Source organism: Filicampus tigris, chromosome 1 (assembly GCF_054856515.1).
Source record: "Filicampus tigris isolate MCC_2025a chromosome 1, RoL_Ftig_1.0, whole genome shotgun sequence".
In the NCBI taxonomy this organism is placed as follows: Eukaryota; Metazoa; Chordata; class Actinopteri; order Syngnathiformes; family Syngnathidae; genus Filicampus; species Filicampus tigris.
The window spans coordinates 32,535,405-32,554,791 of NC_141217.1; the positions used below are offsets into that span (position 1 = coordinate 32,535,405).

The 19,387-nt window shown below is 40.8% G+C and overlaps 1 protein-coding gene across 1 annotated transcript; it reads left to right on the plus strand.

The window, feature by feature from the left end:
• The first annotated feature begins 2,486 nt into the window (after nucleotides 1–2,486).
• cebpb (CCAAT enhancer binding protein beta) lies at nucleotides 2,487–4,245 on the plus strand. Its single transcript, XM_086033515.1, has one exon. The coding sequence runs from the start codon at nucleotides 2,682–2,684 to the stop codon at nucleotides 3,531–3,533; it is 852 nt and encodes a 283-aa protein (XP_085889641.1). The 5' UTR covers nucleotides 2,487–2,681; the 3' UTR covers nucleotides 3,534–4,245.
• The last annotated feature ends 15,142 nt before the right edge of the window (nucleotides 4,246–19,387 follow it).

Consider the following 19,387-nt stretch of genomic DNA (forward strand, 5'->3'; position numbering starts at 1 on the left):
CTGTTTTAGGAAGCTACTGGCCCTCCCCGACAACACGATGCCATACCACAGCATGTACAGCAGATGGCGACAAAGCGTAATATACGTATGGGCTATATATTAGGGCTCAGCAACCTTTTTTAGACTGAGATCCAAATTGTGGGTTCTCAACTCAACTTTACAGAGTGTTTTAAAAACGAACGCAGCTGTGGTGGTTGCATCTTTTTCATATTTCAGTCACTGTCCAATGAATACTGCGCACGGTTTTCAACTGTCAAGTTCTGGTTCTGACATGAGCTTGCCTGAACTTGAAAAGGCTGGGGAGTTCACAGAAGACGCTTTATCTATTCACTTCCTGTAATTATCTAGAGGTTTATTTCGAAATTCAACTATTACATGAGCTTAAGGTTATCTTGATAACCTTGAATTAAAGATAAGAAATACATTAAATAAATAATAACAATAACAATACAATTATTAGTAGTAGTATCATTATTATTATCATGCATCAGATTTATATAGCACACTAGAATTACCAGTTAGACGTTTATCCTTGGGGGGCAATGGGGTGGCCAAGGCTATCTCACAGGGTCTTGAAAACACATTATCAACAATCAACATCCATTTTTATGTTGAATAAAATTTAAACAACGCGCGTGCACTCACACACACCTAAAATATTGGCAGCACCTTTTACAAGTATACAGACAAAACATTTTTCAATATCCATCCATCCATCCATTATCTGTACCGCTTCTCCTCACAAGGGTCGCGGGGCGTGCTGGAGCCTATCCCAGCTGTCTTTGGGCAGTAGGCAGGGGACACCCTGAACTGGTTGCCAGCCAATCGCAGGGCACACAGAGACAAACATCCGCACTCACAATCACACCTAGGGGCAATTTAGAGTATCCAATCAACTTACCATGCGTGTTTTTTTGGAATGTGGGAGGAAACCGGAGTGCCCGGAGAAAACCCACGCAGGCACGGGGAGAACATGCAAACTCCACACAGGGAGGCCGGAGCCGGGATCGAACCCGCGACCTCTGAACTGTGAGGCGGACGTGACATTTTTCAATATCTAAAATGTAAATGATAATAATAATAATAATTATTATTATACTATACATTAAGCTGTAATTTATGTCGTTTCTCTTGAGAAACCGTTCATATCTTGCCCCCATCTTTTAATTTTCCAAACACCCTATGAAAAGATAAGACAGTTGCCTATTGTTACTTCGAGGCTGGCATCACTTGCAGTCACACAACGTTGTAAAATGTCCACTTTCAGCCTAAAAAATGTCAGGAAAGACACCAATGTACAAAGTATATGGTTAATTTAATATTCAAACTTTTCAGCTAGTTGACACATTGTGGGAGTATATGGACCAGGGATGGGCAAGTAGTGGCGACCCACTTTGAGTGGACCCTTATTTATTTAGAAAGGCTGGCCTTGAAGATGGTGTCTGCTACTTTATTTCTTACACCACGAGATGGCAGTCAATGCTCAGTTAAAACTTTCCACCCGTCTAATACCGTCAGACTTGAGTAACACGAAGTCGCCTCCATATGAAGTACATTATACTGTGTAAAAGGTAACATTTATTCGTCTCATAATAGGAACTTCTGCAGTAATTTATATCATAGTCATCGTGAGTGTTGTAAATAAACGAACTATAAGCAATAGACAATGAGACACTAAAGACTCGTTTTCCATGTTCAAAAAGGACACATACTCATTTGTATGTCTGTTTTGCTTCTTTGACAGTAATACTTACACTAATAACTAATATAAGAGCTATACAGCTCTGGTGGGGTAAAAGATTAGTGCAACAACCATGGAACTTTTTGGGCATTGAACCCATTTTAAAATTTCTGCAAATAAAGGTGCCGAATGAAAATATTTGTATTTGGAATTCGATATATATGTTCTCAGTAGTTTATAGAATAAAACAACATTTTCATTTTACTCAATACCTATAAATAGCTAAATCTGACAAAGTTACAATTTTCCAGTGTTTTTTTTTCTCTTCGGACATCATAATTTGATATAGACAAGGGAACGAACAACAACAAAAACACAACATAGTCGGACAAGAAGCAAATAATAATAAACATGAATAAATCGGTCATACGTGTCCGTGTTTTGGGGGCAATCTGGAGTTGCGTCGTGTACTAACGTCATAATTACGCAGTGTTAAAAAAAAAAAATCTGTTGACCGCCTGTGAAATTTTCCATGATCGTCTTTAGAGGGCGTGATCGTACCACCTGTTGACAAGTGTTGCTTCTCGTTGTATTTTAGACACTGTGTAATTCATGTATCAACTTTATTGTTTATGTTGATTTGGGTGTTTGTGTCATACCAGCGATGTTGAAAAAAAAAAAAATAATAATAGTGAAACCACGGAGTTGCGAGTGAGTGTTTTTAAAGTGCTGTCTTTGGTCACGTCACACACCTGCCGAGCTAAGTCACGCCCCTCGCCTGCAATAAAACTTCTCCCGTGACAGGAAGACCTGTCAATTCCCTCCAAATCCACAGCGAGCACAACTTGTTACGTACTAGGGTGATAGAAGTGCTTCTACGAGCAACACACACAAAAAACCTCCAACAACAACAACAGAAATTGCGACACTCGAAGAATTTACCGACGTGGGCGCCTAATCAGCCCTCCATGCTGGTGCAATCCGGCGGGTGTTAAGATCCATGGCAGTGGCCGGTTTCTACGACGAGGGCGGCTTTGCTATCCACGCGAGAGACGGCGGCTCGTACTGGAGGCTCGGCGACTCGATGACGGAGTTGGGCATCGAGGAGCGGGAGAGAACGATCGACTTCAGCGTCTACTTGGACCCGGCCCCCGTGCACTGCCCGCAGCTGGCGGCGGCCCACTCGCACCCTGCTCAGGGCGACGTCTTCTCCGACTTCCTGGCCGAGAACAAGCTCAAGAGAGCGGCCAATTTCAAGAATTACACACTGCTCAGCGAGCTGGAGGCGGCTCAGCGAGACGGGCCGCGGGACCCCCGGGGGGCGCCGTACGGGCTTGGCTACACCGACCTCCAGGAGACTCGCGTGGACAGCGTGCTCGCATCGGACCTGGTCCGCTACCGATCCGCGGGCAGGGACGACAGCCAGGAGAACGTGAAGATGGAGAACGGCTCGTCCGCCTTTGACATGCGCCCTTACTTGCAGTACCAGTCGACCGGGGGCAGCATTGGCAACATCTCCACGGCGTCCTCCACTTGCTCCAGCCCGCCGGGAACCCCCGCGCCGGCGGGTCACGGCAGGTCCCCGAGGTCCCCGTCTCACGGCGCCAAGCTCTCCAGCGGGAAGGCGAAGAAGCGCCTGGACAAGGACAGTGAGGAGTACCGACAGAGGCGCGAGAGGAACAACCTGGCCGTGCGTAAGAGCCGCGACAAAGCCAAAATGCGCAACTTGGAGACGCAACACAAAGTTTTGGAACTGGCGGCGGAGAACGATCGTTTACAGAAGAGAGTGGAGCAGCTGTCCAGGGAGCTGACCACCTTGCGCAACCTGCTGTCGGCCACCGGCCAGTGTTAGACGCCCCCGGCCCGAGCTGCTCCCTCCGCGGACTCAAAAACGTTGTTCGGAGGGATGATCGAAGGGGTCGTGTGGGGGTGGCGGTACGGGACTGCAACCAGTTTACAAGGACACTTTGCATTGAGACTGAAGAAGTGGTTTGTACGGATTGCGCAATCACTTTGCATTCTTTTATTTTTTTTTTTGGACACCTTAGCTTTCTTCTACTCGTCTAATTGTGTGTATGCAGTATTCGTGTGCAGGTTCGACAAAACACGCGAGTGAATTTCGACACGAATGTGTCAAAGTGGAACAGCGGCTGCAGTTGTGCTGCAGTGAAATGATGCAACTCTTTGTAATAGTATGGGCAATGGATGAAATAAGTGGAATTATTTAATATCGACGAGGTGAAAAGCATTAATTGTACTTGATATTTTATGGAATTAAAATAATTTCTACTTTGGTCTAAACAATTTCACTGGCACGTCTTTATTTTAGGCTGCTTTTTGCGACGAGATCATGCATGTGGACTGCTGAGAAAGACCATGTCTGCCACCTTTAAAAAAAACTGTGAAAAATACAAGCAGCGTTTCTAATTCATGAAAAAAAAAAAAAAAAACGTACAGCTGTCTTAATAAATGACATCAATGCACCCGTGAGTTTAACGACCGCATTGTCATGCTTTGTTATGATTTATGATTCCAACAATAAATTTGCATACAGTGAGACATTCCTCTTGGCTCAATAGCTCGTGCAACATTTTTGTGGCCCGCCGCCATTTAATACAAAACAGTCTTATGCCCTTCTCGCAAAGAACAGCACCAGAGTGAGTCCCCCTCATGTTTACACATTGATTTGACACAACCGTCCTCACATCTTTGCAGATTATGGCCTCGGCGATAATGCTGAGAGCAGCACATTAAAAAAAAGAAGTCGACACGCAGTGCAGAAATGTTAGCTTTATCTGCGGCACACGGCTCTGTCAATAGTCTGCTGGGTCCACTGGCCCGCAGAGGGGGTTCAAGGTTGCAGGCAAATTAATCAGCAACTAACCTCCTCACACCAGCTCAGGTCATGCTTCATGCTGCACGTTAAGCACATGCATTGCATTCCCTAATCCTTTACAAACTTGTTGAGTGGGAAACAGACACTAAAAACATGGCGGTGTGCGGATAGCCTTTGGCGCATTTCTCCAATATCCTTGTAGCATAAGTGTCGCAAACTAGTACGCCACTACTATTACTAGTGCCACTTTTCGTTGTACGTGGACCTCAAGCTGGAGATCAAGGATATCGAACAACTACTCCTCTAGAGCAGTTGTTCGATATCCTTGATCTCCAGTTTAAGGTCAATGTACTAATATGCTCTTTTTCCTCAGTTGATGTCAATTAGTGCCTCAGCAGTAACGTGTCATTGTCCTACTACTACGCCGAAGTAGTGCTACTAGCATGCGGAAATGTCATACGGCACTGTAAACAACATTACACATAAGACGGTTATACTAGTGCGGTGAATTGTTTTACTAGTGAAGACAAAGAGTGTACTAGTAAAGCTGGATATCGAATAAATGCCTCAAAGGCTTTATGGAAAGCCAAGCATGTCAAAAGTAGTACTAGTAGAAAATAACATGACTATTAAGACTGTTATTTTACTAGTACGCCCCAGATATTCTACTTATACGCCAAATTGTCTTACTAGTGTGGACAAAGAGCATACTTGTACATGGACCTTAAAACTGGATATCAAGAGTATCGAATATTTGCTCAAGCAACTTTATGGAAAGCCAAGTATGCCAAAAGCATTACTACTGTAGTAAGATTTACCAGTGCACTGAACTGTCCTGCTGGTCAAGACTAGTACATGGACCTTAAGATGGATGTCAAGAAGTTAATATTCCAAAGGCTTTCCAGAAAGCTGTTTGTAAGGCATCCATCTTAAGGTCGTACTAATATGCCAAAAGTGGCACTAGTAGTGGAAAAAACCTTACTAGCAGGACACAGTCATTCTATTAGTGCATGGAATTGACTTACAGGTGAGGAGGAAAAGCATACTAGTACACGCACCATAAGATGGATATCAAGGATATGGAGTATATGGTGTATTTGCATACACTACTAGTGCATGACTACATGCTACTAGGAAGACATTTCTGTAACATGGACGAAATTTCTCCAATTTACTATTTCTACAAGTGAAGCGTAAGATGTTAACTAGTACAAGTTTATAATGTCACTAGTACTTATTAGCACACAGTTGTCGACTAGTGCACAGGCCTGCCTCACATAAAAGATATAACATATACGTACACTAGTTGTCCTACGAGTATGCCGAAGTATTAGTAAGACATAGTTATTCTTCTAGTATGCTGTAGTCATTGTGCTTTGTTGTCTCACAAGGGAGGTCAAAATTAATACTAGTACATTGACATTAAAGGGGAAGTCAACGCAAACATATTTTTTTCAAGAATATGTTCCATGCAAGCCCACTAGTTGAAACAGGGCATTCTGATAAACATTGTTTGTGGAATAAGTGTTAATCCACTCGTTTTTAGGCATCTCAGAGGGCGACCATTTTGTCTTCCGTCGACTGAAAATGACATCACAACTGCTCACAACGACCAATCACGGCTCAGATTCAGAAAACAGGTCAGCCGTGATTGGTCGTTGTGAGCAGTTGTGATGTCATTTTCAGTCGACGGAAGACAAAATGGCCGCCCCCCCCAGAGATGGCTAAAAACGAGTGCATTTTGCTGCTCAACTTATATTCTTATATTCTTATATACTTATATTAAACGCAAAATTAATCAGAATGCCGTGTTTCAACTAGCGGGCCTGGTGGGAACATATTCTTGAAAAAAAATATGTTTGGGTTGGCTTCCGCTTTAAGGTGGACATTGAGGAAAAGGTTGTATTAAGTAGCAGTAGCAGCGGAATTTTGCAAGTCCTCCCACACAGCAACACAGCACAAACACTATCTGACACGAGCAAGCAGAGCAAAGCCGGGACAGAAGATAAAGCTGCTGGTAGGGGACGCGGTGGGATGTGGAGGTGATCCGTGACAATTCCAGCTGGGGGCCGTTGACAACTTCAAACCCAGCAGAGAGGAAAAACCACCTCTGCTCGTTTTTCAGGAGAGGCCGCTTTCACCTTAAGGGACCGTAACAGGACTGTGTTTGACTCTTCAAATAAATCAAGCACTGCTTGTTTCTTCATGTATTGCGAGGAGATTTTCACTCTCAGCGTTGAGCCGCTCTGAGTGATTGGGCAATATGTTCCCCACCCACATTTGAAGAAGCAATTGTTATCCTGCTTGCATTAGGACAAAAGCTGTGACCAACAGACTTAAATGATAGCGAGAGTGTGTCAACCAGTCAACAAATAAATGCTGCAAATGACAATATTTGTAGTTGGAATTTAGGAGTTATGTTGTCAGTAGTTTATAGAATAAAACAAAAATGTTCATTTTACTTCCACATATGCCGTTTGCCCCGAGATAACAGAGACCCGATTTACTTTGTACAAGTATTTGAGGCCGAGTTGTTGTTCGGCTGATGTTTTGCTCTGACTTACAGGCGCTGTATTGTGGCAGTGAACTCAACTCAACTCACCTCACAACAAGCAGCAAGTTTGGCAGAGAGTGAAAAATTCTTAAGAAGAAAAAGGCTGTTTAATGCCACTCCCAGCTGAAGTTTAAGGACAAACTAAACATAAAGCAAAGACAATCACGCATTGTGTTTTTAAAACTACCAGGAAAGTTCACTTAGTTTAATGCTACAATAAATTCAAAATGCCATAGACGCACAAACAAATCAACCGTCCATAGTCACATGGTTATAATTACGCAACAGCTATCTGGACACAAACAGTGCAGCAACAAATGGAGGCGAGCAATATAACAACACTCACAGGCATATATTTTTTTATCCTCTCTGAAAAATTACTAATATTACTGCAACTAGCTGAAGAGTTGTGACCGTCTCCTCCACCCAATATATTACTGCATATGTGTATATTGCACTGCCCTCAGGTGTCGTGATGTGCAGGGAGCCGCACAAGCGCAATGAATCAATCATGATGCACAAACTGTTTATGGATTTACATTCTATTTAACTATTGTTATTACTTTGTTTGTACAATGTACAATATAATAGAGAATTTTTTTCTCAGTCACTTTGGTACATTTCTCTGATCAGAATTGAAATTTGCAAAACAGTTCCTCAAAACTATTTCTAAAAATAGCAAAATGCCATTGTTCCTCTGCAAAAGCTATTTTCTTTGTCAAAATTCTTTGTACATCTCTTAAAAGTAAATATTTGTGTCACTGAATATGTCAGCGCCATCAGAACAACACTTTTTTTTGTGTACAGATAAGACAGTCAAATTGCTTAGTCATGTTTTCAATGTAACAATTCACTCTGGAAGGATGTTCTGAGTAAACTGCCGATTAAGTTTTGATGACAAATTCAGTCCAGTGTTCCCTCGCTACTTCGCGGTTCGGTTATTGCCGATTCACTCTTTCGCAAATTTTCATTATCGACCATATAACTTCATGTATTGCAGTTTTGCCTCGCTAGTTCGGCATGTTTTCTTGCCGTTTTTCTTCCTTCTAAGTCGGACCAGTCAAAGACAGATCGTCGCCTATAATCAGCAGCTCGGTATTTATTCTACACTTTGCATTTGAAAACATTACACATTTGTAAATTTAGTGTAACAAGTGTTTAGAAGGGTGGGAACCATGTTGGGGGGGGGGCTCGTAATGGCTTAATAGAGGCACAATCCTCCTCCCTAAAGAGCTTTTTTGTAAAAAAAAAAAAGTCAACCTCTACTTCGCGCAAATTCATTTATTGTGGGGGGCTTGGAACGTATCACCTGCAAAAAGTGACGGAACACTGTATTCTAAATTGAAAGTTACACTTTTGTGTATTTCAGTTTTTACTACTGTCAAGCCGAAACCTATGTCAAAAGTTTTGCAAATTCAACTTTTTTTTTCACAATTTATACTATTGGTCAATCTATACGTGTGGGTATTATTTTTGCACATTATTGATCAATCAAATTTACGGATGATAATAATGCTAATAATAATAATGATCATCATCATCATCATCACCATAATCATAATAATTCCTACAAAAACAATAGGGACCTCACAGCCGTCGTTGCTCGGGCCCTAAAATGTAGAAATGTGAACATGTGACTATCTCCTGAGGGAAAATTGTGCATGCGACACTGCCGGAATTACATTGTAGTCTTCCTACTTCCTTTGGGAATGAAATTCTCATCCACATTCCAACAAATTTCTTCACTTGCTGTGAGCAATTTCAGAAAACTGGTTGATCATTGGTTGATGGAACATATTATGACAACATGTTTAGCCGTAAAGGCTTATATGATGAACTAATGCCAAAATGTTGTGGGGTTGTGAGACAAATCAACAGAGACCCATTATAATAAATTTCTGATCCACATGACATAGGCGATTGATAATCTCAAAAACAGCAGATACTTGCGCATGATCATTTTTCATGGATGTAGCAAAGCATTTGAAACTTGTCCCACGATATGAAAAACTGCTTCTTTCATGTGCACAAATGACACAATGGTGTCAAAATCGGACAAAGTTTTGTGAAGTTCAATTCAGATCTGAGAAATGTACAAGAGCAACTAAGAAGAAAAAAAAACAGATTACAAAAATTCATATTTGGGTTTTCTATGATGCTGGAACGGATAAGTGGCATTTTGATTCATTTCAATGGAGAAGGACGATTTGAGATGCAAATGTCCACCTATAAATAGCAAAATGTGAGAATATGATCATTTTGCAGTGGTCTCTTCATTTTTTCCAGAGTTCCACACAGCAGAGTGCATTCCCCTTGAGGGATTGTAATGTGTTTCATAAATCAAATGGAGTGTCTGGCACACTCGCTCACTGTTGCTTTAATTTCCGTGCATATGTGTTGATTCATGTATTGATTGTCTGTTCATTGTATGTACTTATTATGTCAAGACAATAGTTGGGCCACAGCAAATCGAACAATGGCTTGCAATTAAAGCAGGCTTTTAAAAACACATATTGCTGTACTCTGAGTGCTTGGCTCCATTTCAAACATTTAAGGAATTTCTTTTTTTTTTTTTTTTTTTTTCCCTGTGTGATGACCCCCACTCGTGTTCCCTCGGATACCCAAGCTGTCTTTTCCTTGCTTCTTGCTCAAATGCTGACAGGAGACAGGGAAATTCCCACACAGGATGACCTCCTTGCTTCAAAGTTTAGCCCAGCCTCCTCTTCTCATTTTACCGTCAGTGGGCAGTGTTTGTCCGTAACCTCGGTGTTGCATCACAGCCCCTCACAATCCAAATGGCCTCCCGAAAAAAAGAAGAAAAAAAAAAAAAAAAACTCTGACGATGCAGTGCAAACAGGCAAAAGCACACCTGACACTCTCGTGCGGTAACAGTTATGAGAGTGACGATGTTTCGCTTGTATGAACATGTTGTTTCTTAAATATTGTAGTGCTTTGCTTGACCGCGAACAGTTAAAAAAATATCTGATAGATAGATAGATAGAGAGAGAGAGAGAGAGAGAAAGAGAGAAAGAGAGAAAGAGAGATAGATAGATAGATAGATACATAGATGGATGAATGGATGGATGGATAGATAGATAGATAGATAGATAGATAGATAGATAGATAGATAGATAGATAGATAGATAGATAGATAGATAGATAGATAGATAGATAAAAAGAGGGATAGAGGGATAGAGGGATAGAGGGACAGATGGACAGATGGGCAGATGGATAGAGGGATAGAGGGATAGAGGGATAGAGGGATAGATGGATAGATGGATAGATGGATAGATAGATAGATAGATAGATAGATAGATAGATAGATAGATAGATAGATAGATAGATAGATAGATAGATAGATAGATAGAGCCTCATGAGGCCTCGTAGAATATTTTTAACATGAAGTTGATGCACATAAATTGTCTTCGCCAGCCACATAAAATGATGTTTCCCGGGCCTTGAGTTTGAATTTGCAATGTTGGTATTTTGGCTAGAAACATGAAGTTGATGCACATATATTATTGTCTTCGCCAGCCACATAAAAGGATGTTTCCCGGGCCTTGAATTTGAGACCCGTGCAGTAAAAGAAATGGATAGTGTCGTTCGAAATACAGTATAGGGTACATATCAATGTCCATTTTGGGTTTGAGGAAAATTGTTTGAGATTGAAAAAATCGTGTGTCTTAAATGACTTCTCGTTTCGTTTTTTGCAAACAAACCAAATAACTTCCTAAAATAGTTATTTTTAGTCAGTCAATCGCACTTGAGAGTCTGATCTCAAACACCATACACTGCAAATACATTTCGGTAACGTGCAAGGGATGAGACAAAGTTGAAAAATAAATGTTTTTTTACAATACAAAATAGTTTGCCCGTATGAAAACTCAGTTAAAAATGATAATTAATCAAGTATCTTACATTGATAAATATATAGTGTTTGGTCATCTGTCAGTCCCTCTTGGTTAATTTGCGTAATTTAGTCAGTCAGTCAGCCAGTTGGCTAGCAAGCTGGCTAAGCAGTCAGTCAGTCCATTAGTTAGTTAGTTAGTTAGTTAGTCTGTTTGTTTGCTTGTTAGTTTGTTAGTTAGTTAATGGACGCTCGTTTTGCTGTTGATTGACAAATGACGGGACACTTGTAAAAGTGACAGACTAAGCACTGACGGAAGAGGATTTTCATCCGTCAGAGTAATCGTCACTAACCGCGTCCGATGGATACCCGTTTTACTGACGTATTTTTTGTTGTTGTTGTGTTTTTTTGCGGGACTGATGAACTACTGACAGATTAAATGACGGATTTAACTGACGGACTGACAACTGACGATTACAATTCGGTTCGGCTTGAAAAGTGACAGATGATGAATGATGGACCAGCAAAATTGAACAAAATGCCCATCTCTGGTGATAGCTTGATGTGAATGGTTTTTGCTTGTTTCATAACCCTCTTTAGCACGTTTCAAACTCAAGGCCCGGGGGCCAGGTCCGGCCCGCGACGTCGTTTTATGTGGCCCGCAAAGGAAAAATATTTTGTGTGTTGACTTGGCATATTTCTTTGAAATTGTCTTCACTGTTAACACAACATGAGACATTGCAATTATTTGTTACCAACCTTTCTTTAGTATAAATTGAAAAATAGTTGAACAAACTATTTATTGCCTTCTGATTTCAAAACTAGTTGTCCATCAATTAGTTGTGTATATCTGATAATATAAGGCGATCATACAATTATATGGGCTCACAGTTGTAACGGCCCTCCAAGGGACTCCACAACTGTGATGTGGCCCGTGGCAAAAATGTGTCTCACACCCCTGCTCTTTTGGCTCTTCATATCATTTTTACTTTATGATTGTACTTTTATGTGGGGAGTATATTTTTGACACTGATTTGATGACATACTGATGAATTGTAACACACCCGGTTTGTATAAAACATCTGATAAAGTGCATAAAGTGTGGACACTGAATAAAATAAAAACACAAATGTAGTAACAATACAGTCACGTTCTATAGTCACATTTGAACCATTAGTTCAAAAACGGAGAGCTATGAATATGTTTCAAACTATAAAAGTGTGTGCTAATTATTTTCACTTTCATTCTTGGCAAATAAAATGACAGTGCAACAAAGACGATCATTTCAAGCCTAGTGATGCTCCAACTGTTTTTGTTTTTTTCATTAAGATGCAGCTGTTGAATGCTAAATCCTGACCTTTATCCGTGCACAGTATGGTGACTCATATAACCTTGCTTTTAGAGAACTCGCAGCGCGATGTAATCCGTTTTAGAACGTTGATGAAATGTAGTTTTGTCGACGTTAAAAAGAAAGCCAATACTCGACATCTCTCTCCAGCTCTTAGTACACAACAAAAAGGCCTAAACAGCAGATGTGTGATTTGGTGTTTGCCGTGTTTGATTGCAGTTGCGTGCGCAAAATGAAAGGAGCACCGGACATCCTGAACATGGCTTGTAACGGGAAGCTCGAGCGCCTGAGCTACGGTAAACGGCCATGAACATGATCTGTCTTGAAGTGAACCAAAGTTTCAACATCGCTATCCACTTCTGCTATTTGGCCAAAGATGACTGCGAGAACACAAAACTGAGGAGCAGAAGTGACTTGCGGTCACTACGCAGCAAGCATCTCTGCCCACTTATTGTGTAATATCAGGCCATCTTTGCAAAATGAACGTTAGTCTGAATATTAAAGGCCCATGCGAGGCTCTATTACCTCACATGTTCAGTATGCGTATCAATTGATGCTCAATGCAGTCTTGAGTTAGTATGTGAAGGGAAGTGTACCCTGTTGACCCTACTGAATTCGCTTTGATTATTATAACTACCAGAGCTCGGCATACCGCCTATGTAACGGACCAATCCGCCTATCCACCAATGATGGACGCCCATTTTGGCAGCGATAAACGATAAACGGGAAACTTAAAAAAAAAAAAATTAAAAAAAATAGTCGGACTAGCATAGTCTGAAGCCCATTTTTTCCAGTCTTATCGCCCCACCCTCTTATCGACAGAAAGTTCCACTTCTCTGCTTTCAGAATCCGTTGGAATTATGTTTCTAGTTTAAATGGCTCATGAGTTACGGGGATTTGAAAGATGTGTGTAATCTCTGGAAGGTGCTAAAAGGAGACAAGCGATTAAAATTTAAATTTTTATCCTAAAATTGGCTTACCTTAACTGCATTTTAGCCAAAGGTACAATCCTAGTGGATGAATGCACTTTTAAACCCTTTTGTTGTTGTTATGTAAAGCAAAAGAGTGTCAATGGACAATTCCGAATATTAGGGGTGTAACGGTACACATGGGTGTATTACTACGTTTCGGTATGGCATGTTCGGTTCGGTCCACTTATTAGCGCAAGTTAACGCACGGGCGCTATTGACTGTTGCACGCGGGGGAGGAGGGCGGCGACACTAAACAGGAGCCAGGACGCCAGAAGCCGTGATAAATCACAAATGCATGGATAAATGGCATTATAATGGCATACGCAAACAAGCCAGAGCTCGAAGGTCCCCCGTACACTGCGGTCTCCTGTGTTGTGTGCCGACATTGCTACATGAGATCGGCGGCTATGCTGTAGCTAGCACGTCTAACATAATAGCACTTAAAACGACATCATCCGACTTTGAATGTTTCTTAGACGAGGAAGCAAGCAGTATTTTTAGCCAAAAACAAAGTACAACAGCTCTGTTCTTCGTTCTCCGCTGCTTCTCTCGCTAGCCGTATGATGCATACACAAATCCGACTACAACACAGATAACCCAATTCGTTACAATATGCTGTTGAACATTCAAAGGTTTCAATGCCTAGAAAGTGTAAATAATTTCATAAAGACTTTAAAGTTACTGTATTTCATTATAAAAAGAGTTTTAATACAGTTAACAATCATTTTAACTGTTATTGTATGTATTTTTTTTCATCACAAAAAGTGTATATGTAATGTAATGACAACTTGTCTTTAACTTGAATACTGAGATGTGTCATATAGGCTGTTGCTGCTGAGTGTTTAAAGATTTCAGTGTCTTAATAATTTAGAAAATTAAGAGATCTTTATTGTTAGTATATTTTTTATTCTGGTGTAATTTCTTAGAATGTCACCGGAATGGTTCGCTTTTATTTTATTTTTTGTAAAAAAAACAAGTACTAAAATAAACATATATTTTTTTAAATCAGTTTTTTTGTACCGAAAATATACCGAACCGAAGTTTCCAAGAAACCGAACCGAACCGAAATGGGATTAGCGTACCGTTACATCCCTACCGAATATCCGGGTATTTCTGGCAATACCGCCGATGCAACGCGCCTTAGTCGGTGAAAACAACCCGTATTGTATTGCTTTTACCTGTGACAGCATATAAAGCTTGCAGAAAATCATGCCTAGAAATTGTTGTGCAGTTGGACAACATGATAACATGATGGAAACTAAATTATCATTCCATATTACTGTCGTAGTATTGGGCGTAGTGATTCAAGCGACACGTTTTGGAGCAACTCCAACGTCTTTATTTGCTTCTCTTCGTTTCTCACAAGCTACCACATAGCCACATAGGCATTTCCTGTTAGGCCTTTCACAATAAAACATGATGTACTTAAAACAGCTTACACTACAATTACTTGTGTGGACCGTGAACGTCGAAGAAAGTGGGTAAAAGGCGTAAAGACAGTGGGACTGGACGGCTCGGAATGCAAGCTAACCAAGACCGCAGTGCTTTGTGGTGAGCACTTCTTGAGTGGACTCGTTCTCGAGTCGAGTGTGATAAAAATCACACTTTTGCCTCTGCAGGCAGATTGTTATAGTTATCAAATGACATTTCATCACATTTTAAAATCAAAATAATCGTCACAAATTAAATGACAACGACCCAAAGTTCAATGCTTTTCAATGAGCGGAGAGTTTGTTTTCCCCGACTTGACTGCCATCTTGACTTGTGACGTCATTTTGCAAATCGTCAGCATCTCAAAAGGGTTTTCCATTGTATGTTAGCATTAAGATAGTGAGGCCTTCCTTGAGGCAATTGTTTGGTTGTTTCATATACACGTGTAATTCTCTTTTTTAATGTTTATTTTGACAGTAAACTTTAACTGGGAAGGTCATTAAACAGATTAAAGTGGGAGTCAACCCAAACATATTTTTTTTCAAGAGTATGTTCTATGCAAGCCCACTAGTTGAAACAAGGCCTTCTGATAAATATTGCGTTTGTGGAATAAGAGTTAATCCACTAGTTTTTAGCCATCTCTCGGGACTCGCATTTTGTCACTTCTGTCGACTGAAAATGACATCACAGTGTCTCAGAGCTCAGGTAACGACCGATCACAGCTCACCTGTTTTCTGAAGCTGAGCCATGACTGGTCGTTATCTGAGCTCTGAATAGTTGTCATGTCATTTTCAGTCGACAGAAGTGACAAAATGGCCGCCCCCTGAGATGGCTAAAATGGATGGATTTTGCTGCTTGACCCATATTCCACAAACGCAATATTAATCAGAATGCCGTGTTTCAACTCTTGGGCTTGTCAGGAACATATTCTTGAAAAAAATATGTTTGGGTTGACTTCAGTGAATGCACCGTCATCATTGACATTAGTCAACGTTTGCGTAAAAATCATTAGAATTGTGACTATCGTGGCGAGGTGTGGTTTCTTCTAATGAAGAAAACATCCACATTCAGCACATATTTTATGAGTCAACGGTGAATGCTGATTTGTCATCCAAACTCCACGTACTGTAGGCTGACATGCAATTATTCTGACACTGGCTAAAAGTTCGGATCATTGCTCTGTTCCTCCTCGAAAACTTTCCTAAATCACCAGATGCACCAAGACATCCTGTTTTATCTTGACAAGCAGGGCTCATCGATTATGAATATTATGGAAGTGAAAATAAGTCCCTGCATGAAATCGAGACAGAAGGAGGAGGTGGTCTCCTGCAGTTTGTACATTCAGTCTCGTGCAATGGTTTATTTCTTTCCATGACCACACTTGTAACTCAAATCACTTGTACCTCAAATCCAGTCGCCCCACTGAAATTAATGGAAATGTATTTCCACACCCCTCATACACCCCTGATTGAAATGATAATATAATGATCAGGGTCTGCAGAAGCTGGATAACAATCTTGATCATTTGAATCAGCAGCAGGGTGACATATAAAACATGCAGGGTACCGGCCCTCGAGGACCGGAATTGCCCACCCCTGCTGTGTGGCCGAGTGAGTGCCGTCAATCTCCCCTCGTAGCTCTTTCCTCTCTCTCACACGCACCATGCACAGCAGCTGCTGCAGCAGGCGGGCTTTCTTTAGCGCTGGTTACCTTTCGAAAACCTTTGCTTCTTAATAGCACAATCACTTGAACTTTTCCCATTCTTAGAACCCAGAGGGCCAATTTACAGCAAAAAAGAAAGCAGTTCATGACGCATGGAACAAATTATAGCGGGGTTGGCTAAATTTGCTCGCCTGTGGGGGAGGTAGGTAAATGCTAAGGAGCAACCAAAAATCAGGTGAAAATTCAAGTTTATAGTAAAATATTTCATATTAAAGGGCAATAAGACACATGTAAATACATTAATTATTTAATCGGTGGCAGCTTCATGTTTTGTGGATAAAATTGAAACATGAGTAAATCTAAGGATGTTACAGAAATTTAAAATGTATGTATTATGTTTCTGTTCCCGTGACCCTATTGAGGATAAGCGGTTCAGAAAATGGATGGATGGAATTATGTTACTACTTACACTTATTTACAATAGCATATTTTTTCATTCTATTTTTGTAGATTTTCCTCAATGTCCTAATAATGCAAATGCATTTCATGGCCAGTTACCCATGTTAGGAATGAAACTTCTTGATGAACTGTCAAACAGGTGAATGCTAAAATAATAAAAATAAAAGAGGGAGAGAGAGAGAAAAAGAGAGAGAGAGAGAGAGAAAGGGAGAGAGGGAGAGAGAGAGAGAGAGAGAGAACGTTGCTTGCTCATTGAGTAATATCTGTGGATGAATGTATCTCTTCCAAGTTTGGAAGCTAACATATTTACAATAACTTCACAACTAACCCTGAACGTGGAACACCTAAAATACAGTAGATTAAAAGTCATACCAAAATCATATTACTAAAAATGATAATACCAAATACTACCCCATCTGGTTGATTAGTATACTACTTACACTGTGGGGGATGGAGGGGGGGGGGGCAAATTTATGTGACCCTAGAGAACTTTGTAAACACGTCAAAATGACCAAAGCTATCCAGAGCACAGGAAAGGCAAAAAGTGGAGGGAAGAAAAATAAGAGAGAAAATGGGAGAAAGAGCGGTCGTTTTGGTTTGTCCAATTAGATGTCACAACAGGAAGTCACACGCATGATTTCTTTGACAGTAACGATAGTCATGAAATGAGGAAAATTCTCATTTTCATATTTTAGTTGTGACGTTATCTTATAAATTAATGTTAAAAACGATGCTATTTGACGGAAGTGTACGTAAATCATCGATGGAGGGGCACCATATAAAATCTCACCGAGGGCGCCACATTGGCTTGGGCAAGAGAAAGCAAAAATGGGCATTCTAGTGGATGTGAGGAAGTACTATTCATGGGCCCAAGCAATATTTGTCCGTAAAATGTATTTGTAAACAGATTTGTTAATCAGTTGAGTTTCCACTAAGACTGCCCCGTTGTCCCACCCTTTTTAGGGTGGATACAGCAAGAGGATGCACGCTGATGAATACTTGTCTTAATTGGTGTATTGTAGTTTCATACAAAAGCGAACACTGACAGTGACTTGAGTTATATTTGTTCATTATTTTAGCATGAATAAGAAGTTTGTTTGAAAAAAAAAGCAATGGCTGAAAAGACAAGTATAATTTCTTCTATATCATTTTTAAAAAAATGGCTTCAAATAACAGCAAAGCCTAACAACAGTCATGCATACGTTTACGTGAATTACGTAATTTACTTTTCATAAATGCTGTGTTTTCATAATTTACAGCAGCATAACATTTCAGTTCAACTGGCTGTCATTGTTGACGTGGTTGAGTTAGGAGGACCCACATGCAGGGAAGCAGGAGAAACGAGGCAGGAATGAAGGGTGTGCTAAACAAAATTTATTAACACAAACACCAGCAAGGGTAGTGGGGAAGAAAGACAAAATCAACAAAGTTTTGAAAAAAAAAAAAAAACTCAAAGTAACAACACCAGGAAACAAAACATTCATCATGACACATAATGACAAGGCAATATGACAGGGAGAACGATCCAACAAAGACTGAACGAAACCAGGAAATTAAATTTAAGCCAACTGACTAGACAATGAGGAACACCTGGACAAGACAAGAGTGGCTTAAGGCCGGTTCACACAGCAGGATAATCGGCCCGATTTTATACAATGCAATACAATAGAATTTTATTTATATAGCGCAACATCCGCCATGTTTGTTTACTCCGAAGTCTCGTTTAATCTCGAGGGGTTTTGCGAGATTTTCCGTCCGACGTGAGAGTATCTTTGAACGAATTTGGTTCGTGTGTGATGTGTTGATTTTGCGGTACGCACCACCCGCGGTATGCTCAAAACTGTAATACGGGTGATTTTTTTCTAGTGACGTGTGGGGTCTCTCAGAGTTGCGAAGTCGGCCGACAATTTTAAAATCCTGCCGTGTGAACTCGGCTTTAGGGAGCTGATTGGAAGACACGAGGAACTGGGTCGACGAGCACAGGTGGGGAAAAAAAAACACCTAACGAGCATGAAGGACACAAGAAAACAAGCCATAACAAGAAACAAACCTCAAACAAACAAACAAATCTCTTATAGTGGGGCCTCCTAACCCACTCTGGGAGAGCCACATCTAACATCCTGCCTGGCAACCTAAGCCATCAATTGTGCCCCCCCCCCCCCCCCAAAAAACTGTTTGGCTAACTCGGGCCAACCGGGCGGGTCTGAAATATAGCCGGGAACTCATAGACGGACTAAGGCATAGATGAAAGTCCACCTCTGACGTTTTCCATCTCTCCATACTGCAACACAAATGATCAGGATTGTTATCCCGCTTCTGCAGACCTTGCCGATTGTCTGATCATTTGAATCAGGTGGAGAGATGGAAAACATCCAGGAAACCGGCCCAGGAACAGGATTGAATACCCCTGCTTTTTCAAACTATAGGTCTGAGATGTGTTAGAAGGCCCCCCTTCATAATCTTAACAATAATTAGACATAACCATCACGAACGGCATGACAATATCGGAAGCCAATCACGTAGACAATCACGTGGAACATTTCCAAAGACGTGGCAGCCATTTATTTGTTGCAAAAGTAGTGATTTATCTCCATGTTG